The sequence below is a fragment of the Limanda limanda genome, chromosome 2 (assembly GCF_963576545.1).
Source record: "Limanda limanda chromosome 2, fLimLim1.1, whole genome shotgun sequence".
NCBI classification, from domain to species: Eukaryota; Metazoa; Chordata; class Actinopteri; order Pleuronectiformes; family Pleuronectidae; genus Limanda; species Limanda limanda.
In genome coordinates, this window is record NC_083637.1 from 23816441 (window position 1) to 23836734 (window position 20294).

Below are 20294 nucleotides of genomic sequence, written 5' to 3' on the forward strand. Positions count from 1 at the left end.
AATAATAAATATTATTATGGGATAATATTTGATTATTTGGTACTATTATTCTACACTATTACTTTATTTCATTTAACAATATGTGGAAGCATAATTTGGATGATTAGTCATTTCACATTATAATTATCATTATTATAAAAAAAAATGATGTGGTTGAAATGAAATTAGTTGTGTGTCATAGAGAATGTGTGTGTGTATTATCTGCGGCTGAGCAGCAGGGGGCCACGGGCAGCAGCAGTATGCTAACAGAGGCTAGTGTTGTCACAAGGATTCACACATTTGAATTCTTCCTTTGAGGTAAGAATAAAAACACTCTTCACTAAGCTGGGACCTGTTTGAACAATCTAACACATCCATGTTGTCAGTGAGCGCAGCCACACGTTTGACAGCTAACCAGAAATCAGTGTCTGACAGGCGTTTGCTAGTTAGCTAGTTAGCTAGTTAGCTTTAGCTGGAGGGACTGAACGTGACGGTGTTTTTCCTTGTGGAGACCAAACTGCTGATAAACACTATGACTGTCTACCTGGAGTCGACTGAACAACAACACGTGTCTGTGAAAGGGAACCTTCTGCTGTTTACCTGTGAAACACCGGGAGGTAGAGATTGGTCTGTTAGCTCATGCTAGCTAGCCAGCAGGTTGTATCATGTGCCATCGGCTTTAACAAATATCAGCTGATTTTATTCAGGAAATCTAACAGAGCTACTCACAGTATTCAAAAGTTGTTTTTCTCTACTAAAGTGACCTTCATGTTTCCTGTCCACTGCTCGACATGTCAGTGATTTGAAGTGTAACACAACACCAGCCCAGGACAGACACAGTGTGAGACAGTCTGGAGAATAGTTCTGAAAGTAGCTGTTTAAATCAGTGGTCGTGACAGATGTTTACCATTAAGGTGACACAGCAAAATGACTCGATATGAGTCTCAGATCCGTCGTGACAGGAGAGTCCAGCTGTGAACAGCAGACTGACACGGAGGCTTAATGGCACAGGCCGCAAGTTAATGGAATCAGTGACAGCAAACATCTCGATCGCTGAGCTACTTAATAATGTGGCTTCACTGCTGAGGGGATCCTCTGATCCTGGAGCAGGCGAAGCAGAGAAATCACCAACAAATCAATCCTATGAAACAACTAATAGAGTTGATCCATGTGACAAATATTGTCTGTGCAGCTTTTATCTCTCTGTCATACAGTTAAATCTTTGGTCCATCTCCTGGGCGTCTTTGCCTCCTAACCTGATTTAAACCTCAGCTTTTATTCTATGTGTTTAATAATGACATATTGTAAGGTGTCCGTAGGTGTATAGAGGCGCTGTGAATGTTTTTATTATTATTATTATTAATAATAATAGAATACAGTGTTACACCACTGAGTCATTCTGAGTCAAATCATCGCACTTTTGTTTTGCACAGATCTTGTTGAAAATGTTCATTGTGAGTGATTATAAAAGTTGAATTGCGGAAAAACTCTTTTAAATGTTATACATTTAATTTAAGTAGATATATGTTATGTCATCAAGAATACCTCCTGCAAGTTTTAGTTTATGAGTTGTGGCTGAGATATCGTTATGTACACAGGCGATATTGTTCATTTTGATTGAATTCCTTATACTTAGACTGTCCTCTCTGCAAACAACTCTATGTGCAGCTACTCCACGGCTCGAATATGATATTAACTCTGATTTAATAGCCTTTACTACCACAGTGACCATGTTTCAGGAATATATTTATTTATTAAAATGTATGCGAAAGTATTTAATCTTCACCTATTTTATAAAAATGTACGTCCTTAGGAATGAATGGGCCTCGAAGTGTGATGGTATTCAAACTTGCTTGGATTAGTACTTTTCTCACTCATTGTGCCTCTTTTCAGACTCAGTCATGTCTCAGGTGGAGAAGAAGGCCGGGCTGCTGAGACGGTCGTCGTCCTCTAAAAAACCCTTGAAAGAGAAGGTGGTGCTGATGTATGATGAGATTTTTGCAGTGAGTATATCATTAAAAGAAAGTGAGTGGTAAACGTTTTGAGAAATAAATTCACGTTCAAGTGTAAACAGTGTCCTGTCTGCTCTGTTTTAGAAAGAGGATCCAGCCAAAAACAACCCTCGCTTCTGGGATGAGCTGTTTCTTATGAAGGTAAAAGAAAGAGAAAGATACTTGAGTAGAAATGTTTGTGGCAGAACAGGAACTCTCTCATGGTTCTCTTTTGTGTCCTTCTGTGGTGTTCTAGGTGAACCTTGAGTACCTTGAGACCAAGTTGGAGAGTGTCGATGGGGAAGAAGTTCAGCGAATTCAAGACAACATCAACTCCCTGTTCCACCACTGTGTTCAGGCTCTGGGTGAGGAGCACCAGATCAAAGTGGTCAACGCCCTGCAGGTAATCACACCTTATCTTTACATTAAATTTTCTGATTCAAAAAAGCACAATCTCAATTTATATTTGACACTGTGAACAGCACATTGTAATTTCTATGAGTTGTCTATTTTTTGTGGGAAAATGTTTAAAATTGCGTTGCAGGTCGATTTAAGCTGTGCCCGCCCCTAAATATTCTGCTTGTGTTCCTAACATTTTCAGTAAGGAGCTTCAGTGCTCCCAGTAAAAAGTTGGTCTGGAGCTCTGCCCTTAAGGATGATAACAAGACTGTAACTGTAGTCAAATGAAAGTCGACTCATCTGATCTGAGTGATGGGAATTCATTCACATTCTCGTGCTCTTCTATCCTCTATCCGCAGACTCTGTGTGCACTTTTCCGAGGGGTTCATCAGAAGAACAAATCGACGTCTGGCTTTGACATCATCAACATGCTCATGGGGTTCGACAAGGCCGAGCAAAGGATGAAAGTATGTGAAAAAAACAACTTGGGAGTGGATGAAAGGAGCGAATGAGATTGATGATAAAAGGAAGATCATTTTCTTGTGTGTCTCCTGCAGGACCTGATGGAGAGACTGGACAGTCTTCTGTGTGGCGACGGCTCAGAGAGTCTCAAGAGCCTTTGTCTCAAACTGCTCCTGTGTCTGGTGACGGTGAGAACAGAGGATTTATAACCTGATGAGCTTCGGGAAAAGTTTGTTGTCCTACAAAACACGAACGAATATGTGAAATTTGTCCACAGGTAACAGACAATATCAGTCAGAACACCATACTGGAATATGTGATGATCAACAGCATCTTTGAAGCCATTCTACAAGTAAGTGATGAGTGGACGACTGTGTCTCATTCTTTTTTCTGGAGTTTTTAGTATTTTTTATTATAAACAATCTTTCCTCTCCTATCTGTTCTCTTCAGATTTTGTCTGATGTCTCCAGTAGAGGGCAGCATGGTTATGATGCTGTGGTGCTTCTGGCCCTTTTGGTCAACTACAGGAAATATGAGGTGTGTACATACAGTCTATGTATTATACACATATGATGACTATGTGACTGAACTTGTTTATATGATATGAAGCCTTTTGGGCCGCAGAATGGTGCAATACAATTGTTGTTGGCTGTAGAATAAACACTCGCCAGTGACGACTGTGCATCTAAAAACATCAAATGAAAACTACCCTCTCTGTTTGACTCTAAACTGTTATTTGAGCTGCTGTAATAGAGGAAACAGTTGGAGCAGCTCGCAGCTCTCTAAGACTCTTTTTAGCACAAGATGTACAGCTGTGGGGTGTCATCTCTGTGAGCTCTTTTCAGTTCATTGTTGCCCTATGTATGCTCAAGGGAAATGAGGGGATAATAAGAGAGTAAGACATTCATGAAGCCATTGAAAACCTGTGTTTAAAGCAGAGTCATTTGACCCTGGAGTGAATGCTGATTGTATGCATTCTCACTGCAGACGAAAGCCAGATGTTAGTGGATGTTAATGGTTTTTGGACCAGTGGTAAAGTATGTTGATAATAAATGATTATGAAATGAGTGGCAGATATTTAACAGGTATAAAACTCTCTGATTTTTCTGTTAGTCTGTGAATCCATACATTGTGAAGCTGTCCATTGTTGACGATGAGCCAACACTGGATGTAAGTATGTTGTCCCCTACTTTATCTTCTTACCTGCAGAATAAGAATATAGCTGATTTGATGTAGGCGCTGGCTTTCACTTCAAGTACATTGTCACAGGTTGGATTGAACCACCGCATTTGTTGTATTTCTCAGGGAATGGGGATGGTTGTCCACCACGCTCTGACAGAATATAACAGGTGAGAGCTAAATCTGTCCAAGTGTTGTTTTTTAATGATCCACTGCATTGTGTTCGGAGGCCACTGGCGTCAGCAGTTTGGTTTGATGTCTCCCACAAATGTTCTATTTCTATTCTCCTGGGGAAAAAAACAGGCTTTTTATTCTTTCAGTTATTTATATCTGACAGTTTTCTTTGGCGGTCGTTAATGTATTTTGGACGAGGCAAGGTTTGGAAATAAAAATGCTGTTTGTGAAGAAGGTCTGGTCTTTCTAGATGTGTGGAGACAGATGAGTCACAGTGATGGATGACAGCTTTGTACAGTTTTTAGTTTTTGTGTATAAACCGAATGCCCCGCAGATAATGAATAGCAGGGAGGAGATGTTAGGTAAATGTTTGTGTGTTAGGTTACAAGTTCTGTGTTTAAGTGAAAATGTCTCTGCGGTGTTCCTTTTTTTCTCCCTTTCCTTTATGTCCTTCGTCTTTTTCTCCACCTTTCAGGCAGTACAAAGATAAGGAGGAGGAGAACCAGGGTGGTTTCTTCTCTACACTAACCAGTATGGTAAGTTTTTGTTAGTATCTTAAATTAATCTGTATTTCTTCCATTTTGATCTTTTATTTGTATTTTAGGAGTTTCATAGGATGCCTTGTATGTGGATGTTTTGCTGTCTTTTAATGATAAATCCGTCGTTGCTTTGTCTATAGGTGGGCAACATGTTTATAGCAGACGCTGATGAGAAACTCTCTGTGCAGTAAGTGCAAAGTGATTTTTAGTTCCTACCCATCAGTCAAACGTAATTGCATCATTTTCTACACTTTGACTGAGGATCCATTAAAACCACAGTGTTCTATTTTTGCCTGCTGTTTTGTCATGCAATATCTTACAGTAAATCAAAGTTTAAATTAATTTAATACCCCAGTGGGGAATATAAATGATCATGTGTTTTGAATGTTTTTGAAGAATACTGAGAAAAATCGGTAACTGTTACAGTATATACTCAAATTTGATTGGTTCAAGCATAACTTCAGCATTTGAGTGGGACAGGGCAGAGTCCTGTTCTGTACCGGATCTGCCTGGACCCGTAAACATATGACCTGACCTGTCCCCCGTGATGAAACACACAAGCTCTATACACAGATACTCACATGAAATGGGTGATGGCCTCCGTGTCCTCCCTGTGCTGCTGCAGCTGTCGGTGTGTTTCCTCTGCAACAATGTGCCTAGCCTGTGGCCATCAAAAGCAAATACATTTTGGCACTTTTAAAAATGTTAAGAACGTATTCAGCTCTGACTATTTCGTCTCCATGTATGTGATCCATTTGTAAGAACTAGCAATTTCACAGTTGGTCTTGACTCAGATTTGAAGCGGTGAAAGGTGGTGTAATGGGTTTTGACAATAAGAAAATCCTTCTGGCTGACCAGGCTTCATACAAGACTGTGAATGATTTGAACAGCTCAGTCCAATCTTATGTGAAGATTTGACTTAAGAAATGAAAGAGCTCATTCAAACCATCAACTTCTCTCATCTCAGGACAAATGAGGCGATTCTGCTGGCACTGTATGAGGCCGTGCACCTTAACCGCAACTTCATCACTGTATTAGCTCAGGTAAGGTGCTCTGCTTTTACTTTTTCTCCCGTGGTTTTACTGTTGTTAAAAACTTGGATAGAGGCCCAGGTGGAGATCATTTCCCACTCACTTTTATTGTATCAAAGTCTCTGTACCTGTGTTGTTACCCAAAATAAAGTTTCACCTCTGATAAATTTATGCTCCCAATAAATGTTTTCAAAATAAGAGTATTTACATACTTGTTAAAGGTCGTCATACCTTACTTATTATAATTGGTCACACATCAAAACACTCAATTTAAGAAAATCCAGATATTTTGTGAACACATTTCTTGAAGCTTTTTTGAATCTTAAAATCTGCATTTAACGCTGGTGTATTTTAAAAAAAGAAATGGTAAAGGTTTTTTATTCCTTTGCCTAATCTGCTGCCAGTCATGACATCTGCAATGTGAACTGACATCAGATAAAGATATAAAACCCTGGACAGTGGTTAGAAAGTAGGAGACAGACCTTAATTCTTCTGACTGTTAAATGTATTATTTTTTCGGTAGGTGCTCAATGTCAGCAGTAGAGTTGATACTGTGTTGGTATCAGTGTCTCTTGAAAGGTGAAAACAACTTCATCACTGTTTATTGATCCGCACAGTGACATTCATACACATTTACTACTAAGCAAATCCCTCTAAGGTGTAGCCAGGTCAGATGTTGTTTTAATATCATACACAGAAGCTGTCAAGGCCTTTAAGATCAGTGAGCATCAATGATTAATGTTAACTTCTGTGTAATTATTTTGCACTACAAAGAGGGCTGTGAAATATGAACAGTTATTTGACAAAGTCTTGACAGTTCAAATTGAGGCCATGTTTTTCCAGATTTAACTTGTCAAAGCACCCATGATCTTTCATGATTCTTTGCCACAAGGTCAACTCCTGTCCAGTATTATGCCGATGTGTCACATTCACTCTCCTCCGTGTTTAATTTAGTTGCGTTCATGCAAGTTTCCCACTCACACCTGTGGATGAACAATATTGTACCAAAGAATGTAATTTATTGCACAGCCCTGCTGATTTGTTCTCCCTGTCCTTGTTTGTTTCTGCTGTACAACATGTTTTGGTATTTCAGTTTGTGAAAGGATACAAGGGTCAGTTATTGAGTTATGTTTGTGTTTTTTTTTTCAACAGAGCCACCCTGAGATTGACATCCCAACCACACCTACCACCCCTACTCCAATGACACCGACATCCCCACTCGGCACAACGCCGCCCTCCCTAGACAGTAATCCATTCTCTTTTGAAATACTTTTACTCTGACAGTCAGGCAAACATGCTATCATCTCTGTGACATTAGCTACTGTATACATTTTTTGGGGATGACGCCAGAGCTTTGTTGAGGAGGAGAGCTTTAGCCCATCTGCTCTGTGTGTTCACAAATGTTTTGTATAACCTCCTCAACTGTGAGCAAAATGGAACTACCCACCCTAAGATAGGTTAAAGGGAGTCCGCTCTCTAAAACTTATGGCAACAAGGGTCTCTTCTCTTTGCTCTTATTTAATCCTAACTGTGTCCATACATTTTTGATAACCACTTCAAATATGGCAAATCCCTTTTCATTGCTGCCTTGAGCAGAAACTCACACACACATACAGTACACCTACACCAGTACCACCTTTTCAAATATTCACTGGATTTTAAGTTCATATGAAAGAAGTGATATACTGAAAACACACTTCTAATGTGGCTTTATTACATTTTCATGTGGAAATGATTACTGTAGCCCAAGTGCTTACTCATTTCTGAAACTGGTGCATGGCTTTAACTTCAGGTTATGTTGCAGGCACATTCAAGAGCAGGTCATTTAGCATGCGCACACGCTGTAACCATCTAAAGGTGCATGTTTCTATCCCTGGCTAGTTCTTCCTCCATTGATTTGAACCTAAGAGCCATTTTGTATATAAAATATTTACCTCCAGCTTCAGATACAGATGAATGTTTCACATGCAGGGTGCATTATGACATGTGATGGGAGCCTCAGCACTTAGCGGGTCCTGTGCTCGGACCAGAAGCATTTGCACACACATGCCTGCATCACATGTCAGGAATATACTTTGTTCCTTCCACGGGTTTCCCCCTGCGTGATGATATGTTTCCTGACAGTGTGAGATCTTCTTTCCCACCACTCCTGCAGTGATCTGACAAGACAGGAGATAAATGAGGGTCTGTAGGGTGGAGGGGGAGAGAAAAGACCGGCTCATCATTTATCCATGAAACAAAGTGTGATTCAAACTACAGAGATTTTTAAATGGATGAACCTGATTGTCTAGACAACACAGCAAGCTACAGTGAGGCATTATTGGGACAAACAAATACTTCTTTACTCGTTTATTCGTATAGTTAGGCTGTAGGGACGGCTTTTTTGACAATATTTTTTATCAAATTACAAACGTTTGACTTCTTGCACATGTTTTGATTTAAAGATCAGTTTATCATAATTATGTTCTCTCTGTTTATTCCACATAAAAAGTAAATCCTCTTTCTCCATAAGATGTAGAAAGATTATTTGTAAGAATTTAGGTTGCACTGATTGTGTCTGAAGTTTTATATATACTTGTGCTTTATAGTGATGAACAACCCAGAACTGCCCCTGGATCCCAACCTGGGGACCAGCAACCTCCTCATCACCTTCCTCAAGTATGCCTCCATCGTAATGCAGGACACTAAAGGTAAACGGAAACCTTCACATCCTCTCCTTTGTCTCTTCTTACCCCCTGAATAGTTATCAGCCTGTATAACATTATTATATTTTTTATCTTTTAAGAGTCTCATGTTTGTGTTTGCAGATGAGCATAGACTCAACAGTGCCAGACTGTGCCTAATCATCCTCACCTGCATAGCAGAGGTATGAGCAGCTCATGCTTCCATGTGCTCCAACAATCCATCTGTGGCCCTGTTGAGACCCGGTATTTACATCCGTCCTGAGAGATCTGATCACAAGAGGACACATGCACATGTGTTCACAACTGACATTAGAATGTGTCCTGAATGCGTCTACTGTGGACATTTGTGATAAGATCTCACTTCCTCACTATATACAAATAATCACCTCCGAATGTGGTGGGACTGAGTGATGGGATCTCAAGACGCAGTGAGGACTGTGGGTGTGTTCAGACCACTTAGAGCTGACCATTTGTGATTGGATCTCTCAAGATGGACGTCAATACCAGGTCTGAACCGGGTCTTTGTTGTCATGGTCTATGTTCTAAATCCACCTGTGTGTGTGTGATAGGACCAGTATGCTGATGCCTTTCTTCATGATGACAATATGAACTTCAGAGTCAATCTCCATAGAATGGTGAGTTTATCATCAAACATATGCAGACACTTTCGTCTGTCAGCGTTAAACTCTGTGATATTTTTATTATGTTTAACTGTGTCAGGCATGTCTTCCATAAATGATCACTAATTAAAGCTGATATATACTGACAGTATTCTGATACACTGGTCCCTCACTTGTGTACAGTATCCTCACACACACAGACACACAGTAACACACACACACAGTTTTCATTAACAGAATTTTCCTGGTTGTCATGGAAATTGTTGTGTAATAGTTGTTTTTAATCATTTTAGTCATGTGATTAAGACACATTGGTTGCTTTATTGGTTTATGGCCACCTATTAAACACCTTTAGCATGCAATATTGGTCAGATGATAACAACTGAATGATCGTCCATGATAACTGAATAAAATCCACAGATAAAGAGATCAAATGTGGCAGAGAGCTCTGTACAATTCCCAATAACGAGTAAAGTCCTACAAAAATGTTCTTTTCTACCTAATTTATCTTTTTCAGCCCATGAGGCACAGAAAAAAACCAGTGGACAAGAACATGCCTTCCCGGCCGCTGGTGTGTGCTGTTCTAGGTATGAGGCAGATTTATAACTGGGGTTTTCTAAGCACTGGAAATAATTGATCATTGATATTTTTGAATGCTAGTTAGTCCACTATAACCTCTTATTAGCTTTCTGAGTCTCCCATGGCAACTGGTTTAGTGGGAAACCAAATATTTTTATTTAAAAGTTGAGGACACACGGTTAATTAGTCCCATGTATATGTTCATTAGATATTTTTCAAATAGGTTTTGAAGTTTTTTTCCTGTGATTTTCTTTTCCTCCCCGGAGTCCTGCTGAAGCTTTGTCTGCTTTTGCTTTACAGCTGTAACCGATGATTTTCTGTCTCTGTCTCTCCTGTATCTTTCTTTAGACCTGATGGTGGAGTTTATTGTCACTCATATGATGAAGGAATTCCCCATGGATTTATATTTGTGAGAGCACACACACACATTATTCAAATACTAGTCTTATACAGACATCTGCTCTGTTTGTCACAGTTTCACATATTTTTTATTTGTGCAGGCGCTGTGTGCAGATCATCCACAAACTCCTCTGCTACCAGAAGAAATGCAGAATCCGATTACACTACACCTGGAGAGAGCTCTGGTCAGGTATAGACAGCTCACTTTAGGTTAGGTACATCAGATTAATGAGTGATAATTAGTTGTAATGATTGATCTTGAATTTTACACTTAATTATGAGTTATTTGCAAGCATCATTTTATAACTAGTCTCTTCAAGGTTTCATGACAGGACAGTTTAGAACCTAATTGATAAAAACATCACCTCTTCAGTTGAGTAAAGAGTTCCTGCTTTCACAAAACTAAACCAATCTCTCTTTGAAGTCATTGGGCCTGTTATTGTGTAAATGTATTGCATCATTGAGACTGGATAATGAGCCTCTAAAGGAAGAACAATCCATCCTAGTGGCCTTGCTTTCAGCCTGGTCAACACACAGTAGGATAACGTTTCAGCGTGTAATGGCCCCATCGCACCGTTTCTCATTTGAATACACATTTTCTCCAATCAGACCAATAATCTGCTTAATTCCCTGAATAACATGGCCCTCTCCTCCTGGTGGTGATAATAGTAAACCATGAAATAGGACTGCCTTAATAAAGAAACACACTGAGGGAAGCAGGCTGCTGCCTCTGCTGGTAGACGGCTATCAGCTCTTCAGATTATTTAATTAATGCCAACATATCTGCCCCTGCACAGCTCTCATCAACCTGCTGAAGTTCCTGCTGTCAAATGAGACCACACTGCTGGGCAAGCACAACATCTTTCATCTGGCCTTACTGGTGAGAAACACCACACTCGCACATACACACTCCCAAAACACACAGACCAGAGCCTGACAGAGTGCAGCCCACAATGCTGATTGTTTTCACAGAGATGCGTGTATTGTCTTGGAGAAAGACGACAGGATGAAGTAAATGTGCAGCTTTATATTCCAGCCTATGCATATGAAATCAAACTCTTAAAATGGTTTAAATAGTATTTTTTATTAGTATTTGTAGAGGAGGAGAAAAACCCAAACTCACTGTGTTTGCATAAACTGTCAGAGCATGAATTTACACAGATCAGCTACAACATAAAGACCAGTTACACGTTTTAATGCTGTAGCTGATCTGTGTATTTTTAGTTAAGCCTTGAAAAACTATTGATATACTAGAACGTATTTTCTATCAAGAATTATAAATTACTAAATAATATTCAAATCACATTACTGATGTTGTAGATCAAATATCTTTGTTCCTATCTCTTTGAGTGTGAAAGTGTTGTAGGTACATTCAAACTGTATGTGTTTGTGTTTCCTCATCCAGGTAGTGAACCTATTCAATATGTTCATAACGTACGGTGACACGTTCCTGCCCACCTCCAACAGCTACGACGAGCTGTACTATGAAATCGTCCGAATGCACCAGGTCTTCGACAACCTCTACTGTATGGGTAAGAAAGTAGACTGTTATACTTTAGTAGAATTAAGTCACATGCCGCCAACTGTGGGTCTTCAGCTGGCTTTAAGAAGAAAGCTCTGTATTGTTAGTATGGACATAATAGCAGAGTTTTTTTTATTTGTTCAAAGAGCATATAACAGGCTTTGTTTGTTATACAGGAGCTTTTATCTTCAAGAGATGCACTACTTCAATAACCTTCAGCAGTTCAGACTCTGAGCCCAGCAGAATTTAAGTGTGCATACTATGCTTTTCAGGTGCCTTAAAGGTCAAATTTCTATTCCTGACTTTTTCCCTTTAAGTATCTACATGTTACCTGCCCACCAATCAACTAGTTCGGCTCAATTTGGATTAGCAGAAAAGATGCTATGGCTGCTATGGCTATAGTTAAGTTTATGGCTGATCAGGAAGCCTCTAGGTAAGGGACGTGATGTTGCTCAGACAAACTCTAAGCAGTTGACCAATCAGAGCAGATTGGGTTGTTTTGGAGGGAGTCTGACTCACACCCAGTCTGTTTCAGACTGGGTGTGAGAAGAAGAGACAAATGTGAACATTACAGCAACCTGTTCTAGAAAATCCCCCAATTCAAATTATGAACCTTTAAATTACCAAAATATGGGCCCTTGAATATGGATTCAAAGGGGGCGCTTTTGCTGCTCAGCTAAAGTAAATTGGTGTTGCTTTAAGTCATTTATCAAGTTGTCTTTCATTGACTGTTTGCAATTTGTGTGACTGCACATGCATCTGATTCTGTTTGTTTCTCTGTCTTCTAGTTTTGAGGGTATCAACCAACACGGGCCAGTGGAAAGAGCCAGCCAGCAAAGTCACACACGCCCTTGTCAATGTTAGGTAAAAACACACACACACACACACTTAGCTTACATATACTGTACGCTAAGAGGGAGAAAAGGGTCAAATTGGATTGCACGGAATTGAAAACAAGAACATGTCGGAGGAAGGTCAAAGTAAAGGGAATGAAGTAAAGGCTTTGGAACTATAATTTCTCCATCCCTAGCCTGCTTCTTTTTTTTTCGTCCCAGGACTCGTCTTCTCGATCATTTTAAAGCCTTTATCTCCTTCACCCCAAACGGACTCCACACACTCAATGTTCCTCTCCAACAGTTTCCTATTCCCATAATCTCCCTCTCCTCCTCCTCCATCTTCTCTGACGAGATGATCCTCTGAGGTCACCCTGGCTCGGGGGCCCCCGTGGGCATCAGAGCGAGCGGGTATACTCCCCCTGGATTCAGCAACTCAGCTGGTCTCCCGATTGAGTCGTCTGCACTATTTAATCAGCAGTCACAAGGGTTCAGGGAAGGCAGGAAGGAGAGCGAAGGAATAATGAACAGATGAATAAATTAATTAAGGTAGAGTGGTATAAAGAATCCAGAGAGACAGTGTTGAAATCATCTCAAATGAAGGGACCAATTTCAATTTTGAATTCCATTAATTTTATCCTTCACGTTGAAATGACAGCAGAAATACCACTAACAGAGAGTTCTCTGCATTTTTGTCATTATAATTTATTTGATGTATTACTCCTTCTAACCCAGGACTAAATAAGCCACTTCATCTCACTGCTGTGCTTATTGCATCAACTTATATATGTGCTATAATGCTGTTTATTTCTGAGAGATGAATGGTGATGCTGGAATTGCATCTGAATTTACATCTGAACCTCCCTGGTGTGCTCACACAATATGAAGGACGCACTAAGATAGAATTCAATGGGGTGGAGAAATGAGTTTAGTGTTAAACAGGCTGTTAAAACATTGCTTGTCAAAGATCAAGTTAAAAAGGGTCAACACCTTTTTATAATAATTCGTTTTTTTATATTCTTAATTTGCTCCTAAACAAGAACTTACTCCATAAATAGCTTTTCCAGAAAGCATTAAAATGGGTGAAAGTCTACAATGCCGCCGTAGCCAGTCCAATGTGTAGTCTTGCATTTCGTAGAGTGGTGTGTATATTTAAATAATTGTTTTTACTTTATTTGTATAGCACTTATCTAAACAAGGTTACAAAGTGTGCCAAAAAATCCATGGCAAAAAAATAAACGAGTAAAAATCAAAGTTATTCAAAATCATTTCTGTATCATTTCAGAAGTGCCTCTGCTTTTGTCTTTAAGGGCCATCGTCAACCACTTTAACCCCAAGATTGAGTCGTACGCTGCCGTGAACCACATCTCCCAGCTGTCAGAGGAACAGGTAAACACGCCAGACTCCAACTCCTCTTACTCTCAAGGAAATACAAATAAACTTCACCAACATCCCAGGGCCATCCGGGCTGAACTCTACTGAAACCTCATCGCTGTCATGTCAAAAGACAAAAACACAGAAATGACTACAAACACTCAAACAAGCATGCCGGGCCAATAGTTGGTGACACATCAATTAAATATCAGGGAAGAATGCAGTTGTATAAGTAATATTGGGCGAGGCCTCTGTGAATGCTGCTAATGTGTTGCAGTGATGCTAAATCTAGCTGCAAACTTGCAATCAATTGTGAGGACACTTCTCATACAAAAATCCTGCAACAATGTTCATGACAGATCCCGACACACACATTTTGGTTGTTGTCACTTATGGAGACACTGAAACACAACAGATTTGATACAGTTTTTATTAAACACAAACAGAATTCACCTCCCACTGTGTTTTTAAAACATTACCCCATAAGGAAAGTTTGATTTATTGTGATTATAGATGTTTGTGCTATATATTTAGAGAACAGTCATTGTTGCGGTTTCTCTGATGTCTTCAGACACTCGTTGAAATAACGAAGCACACAGTAGGAGACCCGCTGCAAAACACACAGCGTGCGAAGTGACTCATTAAGCATCTGGACAGCTTATGAAATGCTTGAAGTTATTCCTTTATCATTAGTAGAAAAAGTTGAGTGTGGACTGGAGGGAAGCTGAACAGTTACTGATAGTGCTGTGAGCTCCACTTTAGATCCTTTATCATATATGTCAAATCGGAGCGGAAAGGAAAGCCGCCAGGAGTCCCTTTTTTTAACAAGGTGATAAGAGAGTGATGGATTTGGTCATTAAACTCCCCAATTACCTCTCCACTTTTATCTGCTAGATTTATTCACAACAAAGAGGGAAGGAAGAAGTTGGCTTCAGTGTCAATGAGCTGCCAGTGCTTTATATGATTTCCCACTTGTGATATTAACTCATTAAATAAAGTGACTTTGTTTTTGAGTTGGTGGGTCCCAGCACTTTTCTTAACATTAGTAGAAGTCGTCATAGAGCTGCTGAACACTGGCAGTAAATTGAGTATTAACAGAAAATGGTTTAAAATACACCTAACCAGGCCTTTAACTGTAGCCCTGTATTCTAATGCCCTTATTTCCTTATATTCACTCATATTAGTTATTGGATATTTTAAGTTTCCCCACCATAATGTTAACATGTAGAGTGTTGTTGTAAAGGAGGATTATGAACAAACATGAACAACCTAATGACAGGATAACCAAAAGTATAAACCATAGATAAAACCATACAAAATTGATCATATCTTATGTTAGCTATAAGACTTGGTCTGTTTTCTAATACTCAGCTTTGTGCTAAAATAAAACGGAGAGCAGCATGAACAAATTACCCAGGGCTGGGAAACCTTTTCAGGCTGTTTCAATCTTTCAAGGGACATGCTAAATTATTTAACAGATATGTTAGATTAACCTCTTTAATTCCAGGGCTAGAACCTCTTATATTCAGCCGGGTGCCTGATGTCAGAACGTAGTGATGGTAGAATCCACACTTCAGTTCATACCTGTTTTTCGTGTGTGTGTATGTGTGTCTGTGTGTGTGGTGGGTGCGAAAAAAAAAACAGGGGGCGGGGGGGTGTTTCTAGGTTTAATTATAACCACAACAAGCGCAACACAGTTAAGTTGATTCCAGTTCAACCAAGGAAATGGATGCAACAAAAATCAATCGTTGTGGGTTTTACTGCGTTTTGAAAACATGCGACAGGCTGCACAGCTTCCAGCCCGTGTGATGATACTATTATCAGCTGGTTTCCCAGGTCAGGGTCAGTCTGTCTCAGAATTTTGAGTCTTTGACAGAGACATTGTTGTAAATCATCACATTTGGTTGAGCCATGCATGGGTTTCAAATACAGTAAGTCCTCCCTCTTAACCATTTGTCAGTTAACCTACTAAAAAAATGGCTTGTTGGGCAATATTGATCATATCTGTTGTTTCATCGCAGGCCAGAGAGAAGGGAATGCACTTTTCTTTCGCTGTCCTTCAATCTCTTTTCAATATCTTCAATTTCCAATCATTTGTCCACTTTGCAACAGCACCTGTGAGGCCCACACACTAATTCTCCTTCTGATTGAGATTTCAGCTTCTTAGTTATTAGCTCATTAACCAGCATTACCCCGGGTCTGTCACAATGTGGTCTCGTTGAATCTGTGTGTTGACACACTCATTCCACTGAAGATCTTTGAATTCATCGAGAGTGTTTGTCCCTGTAACTCGTTAGTTTGAGGTTTTCAGTTGCAAAGATGTTGAGATTGGACCTTTTCATCATGTAACCATATTCTAGCAAACTAGGGACACTAGCTTTTCTTTTATTTCAACAACAAGAAATTAGTTTGTTCTTTTTCTTTTGAAAAAATCTAATATTCTGCATCATGTCTTCTGTCACTGTGATGTTTTTCTGCTATGACACATAAATACTAAATATCACATATACATAATGTCTTTCATTGACCCTGACTGTGATCTCACATCCTCCCTGAACAACATTAGTCAACAAAACCTTCTGACACAATCTCTACACAAAGATTGTACCGAACCCTGCTTGACCAAATGTCGAGCACTCAAATATATCATTGTTAACGGCCAATCACACTGTGGTTTTAATATGTAGGAAATATAAAAGTACTGATAGTGATTATTAAGTGATTTGGATCAAGAAACAAATTTTAAAAAAACTTGTTTTTAAACTGCAGTAATTTTACACTGAATTAATGCCTATTGATTTTTCTTTTGGAAGGTAATGATTATAAAGTACTTACTCGTGTTGAGTAAGGAAAGAGACGGACCGAGGATGTCTCACCTTGTTGAGCTCAATGAGACAAATTGGGATTTTTTTAATATTGGCTATACAAATATAATTTGTGTGATTTATTAAGATGGTATAATGGCAACAATAATTTTTATGGCTTTGATTGATGATAAACAGTTGTTTTGAAACTTTTAGATTCATAAAGTGTCAAATGTCCTTTATAATTTAGAAAAGAATTGCACTCTGCAAAGTCACACACATAATAAGAGAAAAACATCGTATTGAATAATCCAAAAATGTTCATCTCGCTTCTTGCATTCCACTGATTACGTCAAACTATCCAGAGCATCTTGTGTCTGTGGATTTGAACCTGTACGATAGAGCAGAGCAGCGACAGAGAAGTCGAGCACAGATGATGAATTGAATCAGTTTAAGGCACGTTCACATTGTCACTTCCCACTAAGCCTTTTGTTTTTCTGCCGTCTGCCTCCCTCCATCCTTGCTTTTTAATGAAGTGAATGTGATACAGACTTTGCATTTTCATCCCGCGTCTTTTGACATACAAGCCACGTGCAAGCCAAGCGCCGGCGGCACGCTCGGTCCCGACAGTGACACCAGAAGATGGATGGCCTCCAGAAACACACACAGCATCAAAACAGGCTGCTGTAGTGTGTCTGTCTGTCTGTCAGACACAGAATACAACATCAGAGTCAAGGCACACTCCAGCACACAAGGCTGCTTTTGTATCCACGCTTCAAGATACACATACTGCCAGCCGTGTGCACGTAATTCCATCTGCCCAGTGATGCAGAGAGGAAACAGCCTGAAACAGAGACCACGACGGCTTTTCTCTAATTCTCCTTTTACTTAGACTTTATTTTAAACTCTCGCTGCTAACCAATTCGTCATAGCTTTCCCCTCCTTTACCCCCTCCGCTTCTCTTTTGTTCCCCTCCTTTCCATTTGTTGCTAATGAGAAACAAACTTTAACACACATTAGTTGAGGTTACGATTCAAACCTGCCTCCACATTTCCACACACACAGAGAGAGAGGGATGGGGGGATGATTTAGAACTGAGAGAGGTATGCGGATGAATTTTTCATCAGCGTACATCAGAGGTTGAATATAAACAACAGACCTTTTATTCCTGAGCAGAGCTGTATAATTATAAGAGTCAAATAAAAGGGAGAATGATGAATGATTTACACTTCTTCATCCTCTGTCAATAAATCTAAAAATTATGATTTAGCTGCACATAAGATAAACTGCAAAGGCCACAGGAGAATATGTAGAGCGATAAGAGCTGGCACGTGTGTGTTGCGGTGCTCAGGGAAGCATGACAAGACGCGGCTCATGCTGTGCAGAGTGTTGCAGGGCCATTAATAAAATAATGAAAGCTCTGCTCAGGGCCTCTTTCCCCACTGAATGATAAAATGACAGGGATTCAAATGCTGTATCTCACTGCTAACTTTACTTCAGGCAAGTATCCTGTGCATAACACACACAGACACACACGCACACACACACACACACACACACACACACACACACACACACACACACACACACACACACACACACACACACACACAGAAACACACACAGACACACACACACAGAAACACACACAGACACACACACTGTTCGAGTGAGTTGAAGGGACCAGATATGTTGCTCCAGTATTGCAACCCTCTAAATGATCTCTCATGAATATAAATGTTCTATTAAGGTATTACACGCTAATTGTATTTGACTGTTTGAGTTCACTGTAAGATGCATTAGACAGTCGTGCGTGTTGTGCGGTTAGAGGTTATGCAACAGTTGTTTAGATATTTCTCTCTGTTGTCATCAGGTGCTGGAGGTGGTTAAAACCAACTATGACACACTCACCCTCAAACTGCAGGATGGTCTGGACCAGTTTGAGAGATACTCGGAGCAGCCCAAAGAGGCGGCTTTCTTCAAGGAGTTGGTAAGATGAAGAGCAGTGCATTGTGGGAGTATAGGGGTTTGATGTTGTCTCCACCTAAACAGCTCCTTTTAGTGATTTGTGGGCACATAACAAGTCAAACTGATTCATGAAAGAGTCCAAGGTGTAGAGGATGTGGTGAGCAGAGGTTGATAACATGGCACGTGGATTAAATGTCTCTCTCTGTGTCTCCAGGTTCGCTCCATCAGTCTGAATGTGAGGAAGAATGTCTCTTTGAACACAATGAGTCAGGACGTCCTGCTCAAAGAGTTCTCCACCATCTCCTGAGAGACACACACACACACACCCACCCACCCACCCCTCAGATGGACACAGACCGTGAATTGAATGTGCGTGTGGACATGTACACATACTTACACATTCCTCACTTGTTCTCTCCATCCGTCGTCTCCACTTCTCACCCTCTTGTCTCCTGTAAAGCGAACAGTGGAAACAGAGACGGATGCACCTTAATGTGTGTGTGTGTGTGTGTGTGTGTGTGTGTGTGTGTGTGTGTGTGTGTGTGTGTGTGTGTGAGATCCTTTTGGGAAACCGTATTGCACTGGATCCTGGTGTGCAAGCTGCAGTATTGGCCGGACTGTTAACAGACCCATTCGGTTTGAATTTAATATTCAAACAAAAGTATTTTCAACCCAGATCATCATCTCTACCTTTTCAGCCACTGCTGATGTTGTAAGTAACTCCTGCTGCCACAGTTCATGATTTATTAATCATCTCTCCTGAAGTTATTTCAGATTGTGGATTTAAGCGTAGGTGATAAGGAGCCTTTTGAATTTGAATCGTACCGTAAATCCTCCTGAATTAGATCATTCATTTGTTTCCTCTGCAGAAGAATGCTTTCTGTTTCTGTTTGAATGTTAACAATTGTCCACATGTTCCAAACAGAGGTGTTTCTGTATCATCGTCTTTGCGGAGTGGTAGAACATTTGAGTTGCGGATGCTCTGAAGTGATTACAACCCTTTTTATTGTTTATGTTTTTGAACCAAGCCATGATCAACTTTCACTACTGTACATCACACAGGTTCTTTCTGAATTAGCTTTAACAATTTGATCTGAATGTTTTGAAGTGAGTGGCCAGTCAGACGGAAAACTAATGTCACCATTATCGCTGGTGTTTCTGGTGCAAGTGAAGGAAAAGATCCTGACATCTATTGGAACTCCTCCTTTTATCATTCAGAACAGTTGAAATTATTTTTTGTTGTTTTTAACTGGAAGTGGATCTTAATTATGCATTTTCTTTTAAGCGTACTCTCTTCATTCTCTTCATCTCTAATTCCTGTTAGTTATTTATGTTTCTGGTCTTTTAAAAAAAATAAAGATTGGTTTCCTACTATACTACGAGTGATTCCTTTTTTGAAACCTACTCCTATATGTCTAACAACAATATAATCATTCTTTGTATCAAAGTGGACCACCAGTCGTCCTCATCAATCCACACACACACACATTCACACACACACACATTCACACACACACACACACACACACACACACACACACACACACTATCCTCTGCTGACATTGCAAAGAGTCAGATTCTGCTACATCAGGTGTCAGTATGAAGCTGGAGCTCCTATGCTGATGGACTGCAGAAGTGAAAGACCACTTATCATTCAATGAATATGCTCTTTGACAACAAATGGTTTGTCCTACATCATTTCTTTACTTTGCTTTTCCTGTCGAGCAAATATGAGCTGTGACTTATGATTTGGTGAC

General features: G+C 39.9%; 1 protein-coding gene across 1 annotated transcript; it reads left to right on the plus strand.

Moving 5' to 3' along the window:
- The first annotated feature begins 221 nt into the window (after window positions 1-221).
- armh3 (armadillo like helical domain containing 3) lies at window positions 222-18872 on the plus strand. Its single transcript, XM_061085840.1, has 26 exons — window positions 222-297; window positions 1873-1982; window positions 2076-2132; window positions 2227-2373; window positions 2729-2836; window positions 2927-3019; window positions 3109-3183; window positions 3282-3368; window positions 3945-4001; window positions 4137-4180; window positions 4660-4720; window positions 4864-4910; window positions 5691-5766; window positions 6907-7000; window positions 8343-8444; window positions 8562-8620; window positions 9008-9073; window positions 9576-9645; window positions 9986-10046; window positions 10138-10226; window positions 10834-10916; window positions 11442-11568; window positions 12347-12422; window positions 13702-13780; window positions 18443-18559; window positions 18752-18872. The coding sequence occupies exons 2-26, from the start codon at window positions 1881-1883 to the stop codon at window positions 18842-18844; spliced, it is 2070 nt and encodes a 689-aa protein (XP_060941823.1). The 5' UTR covers window positions 222-297; window positions 1873-1880; the 3' UTR covers window positions 18845-18872.
- Window positions 18873-20294: the final 1422 nt, after the last annotated feature.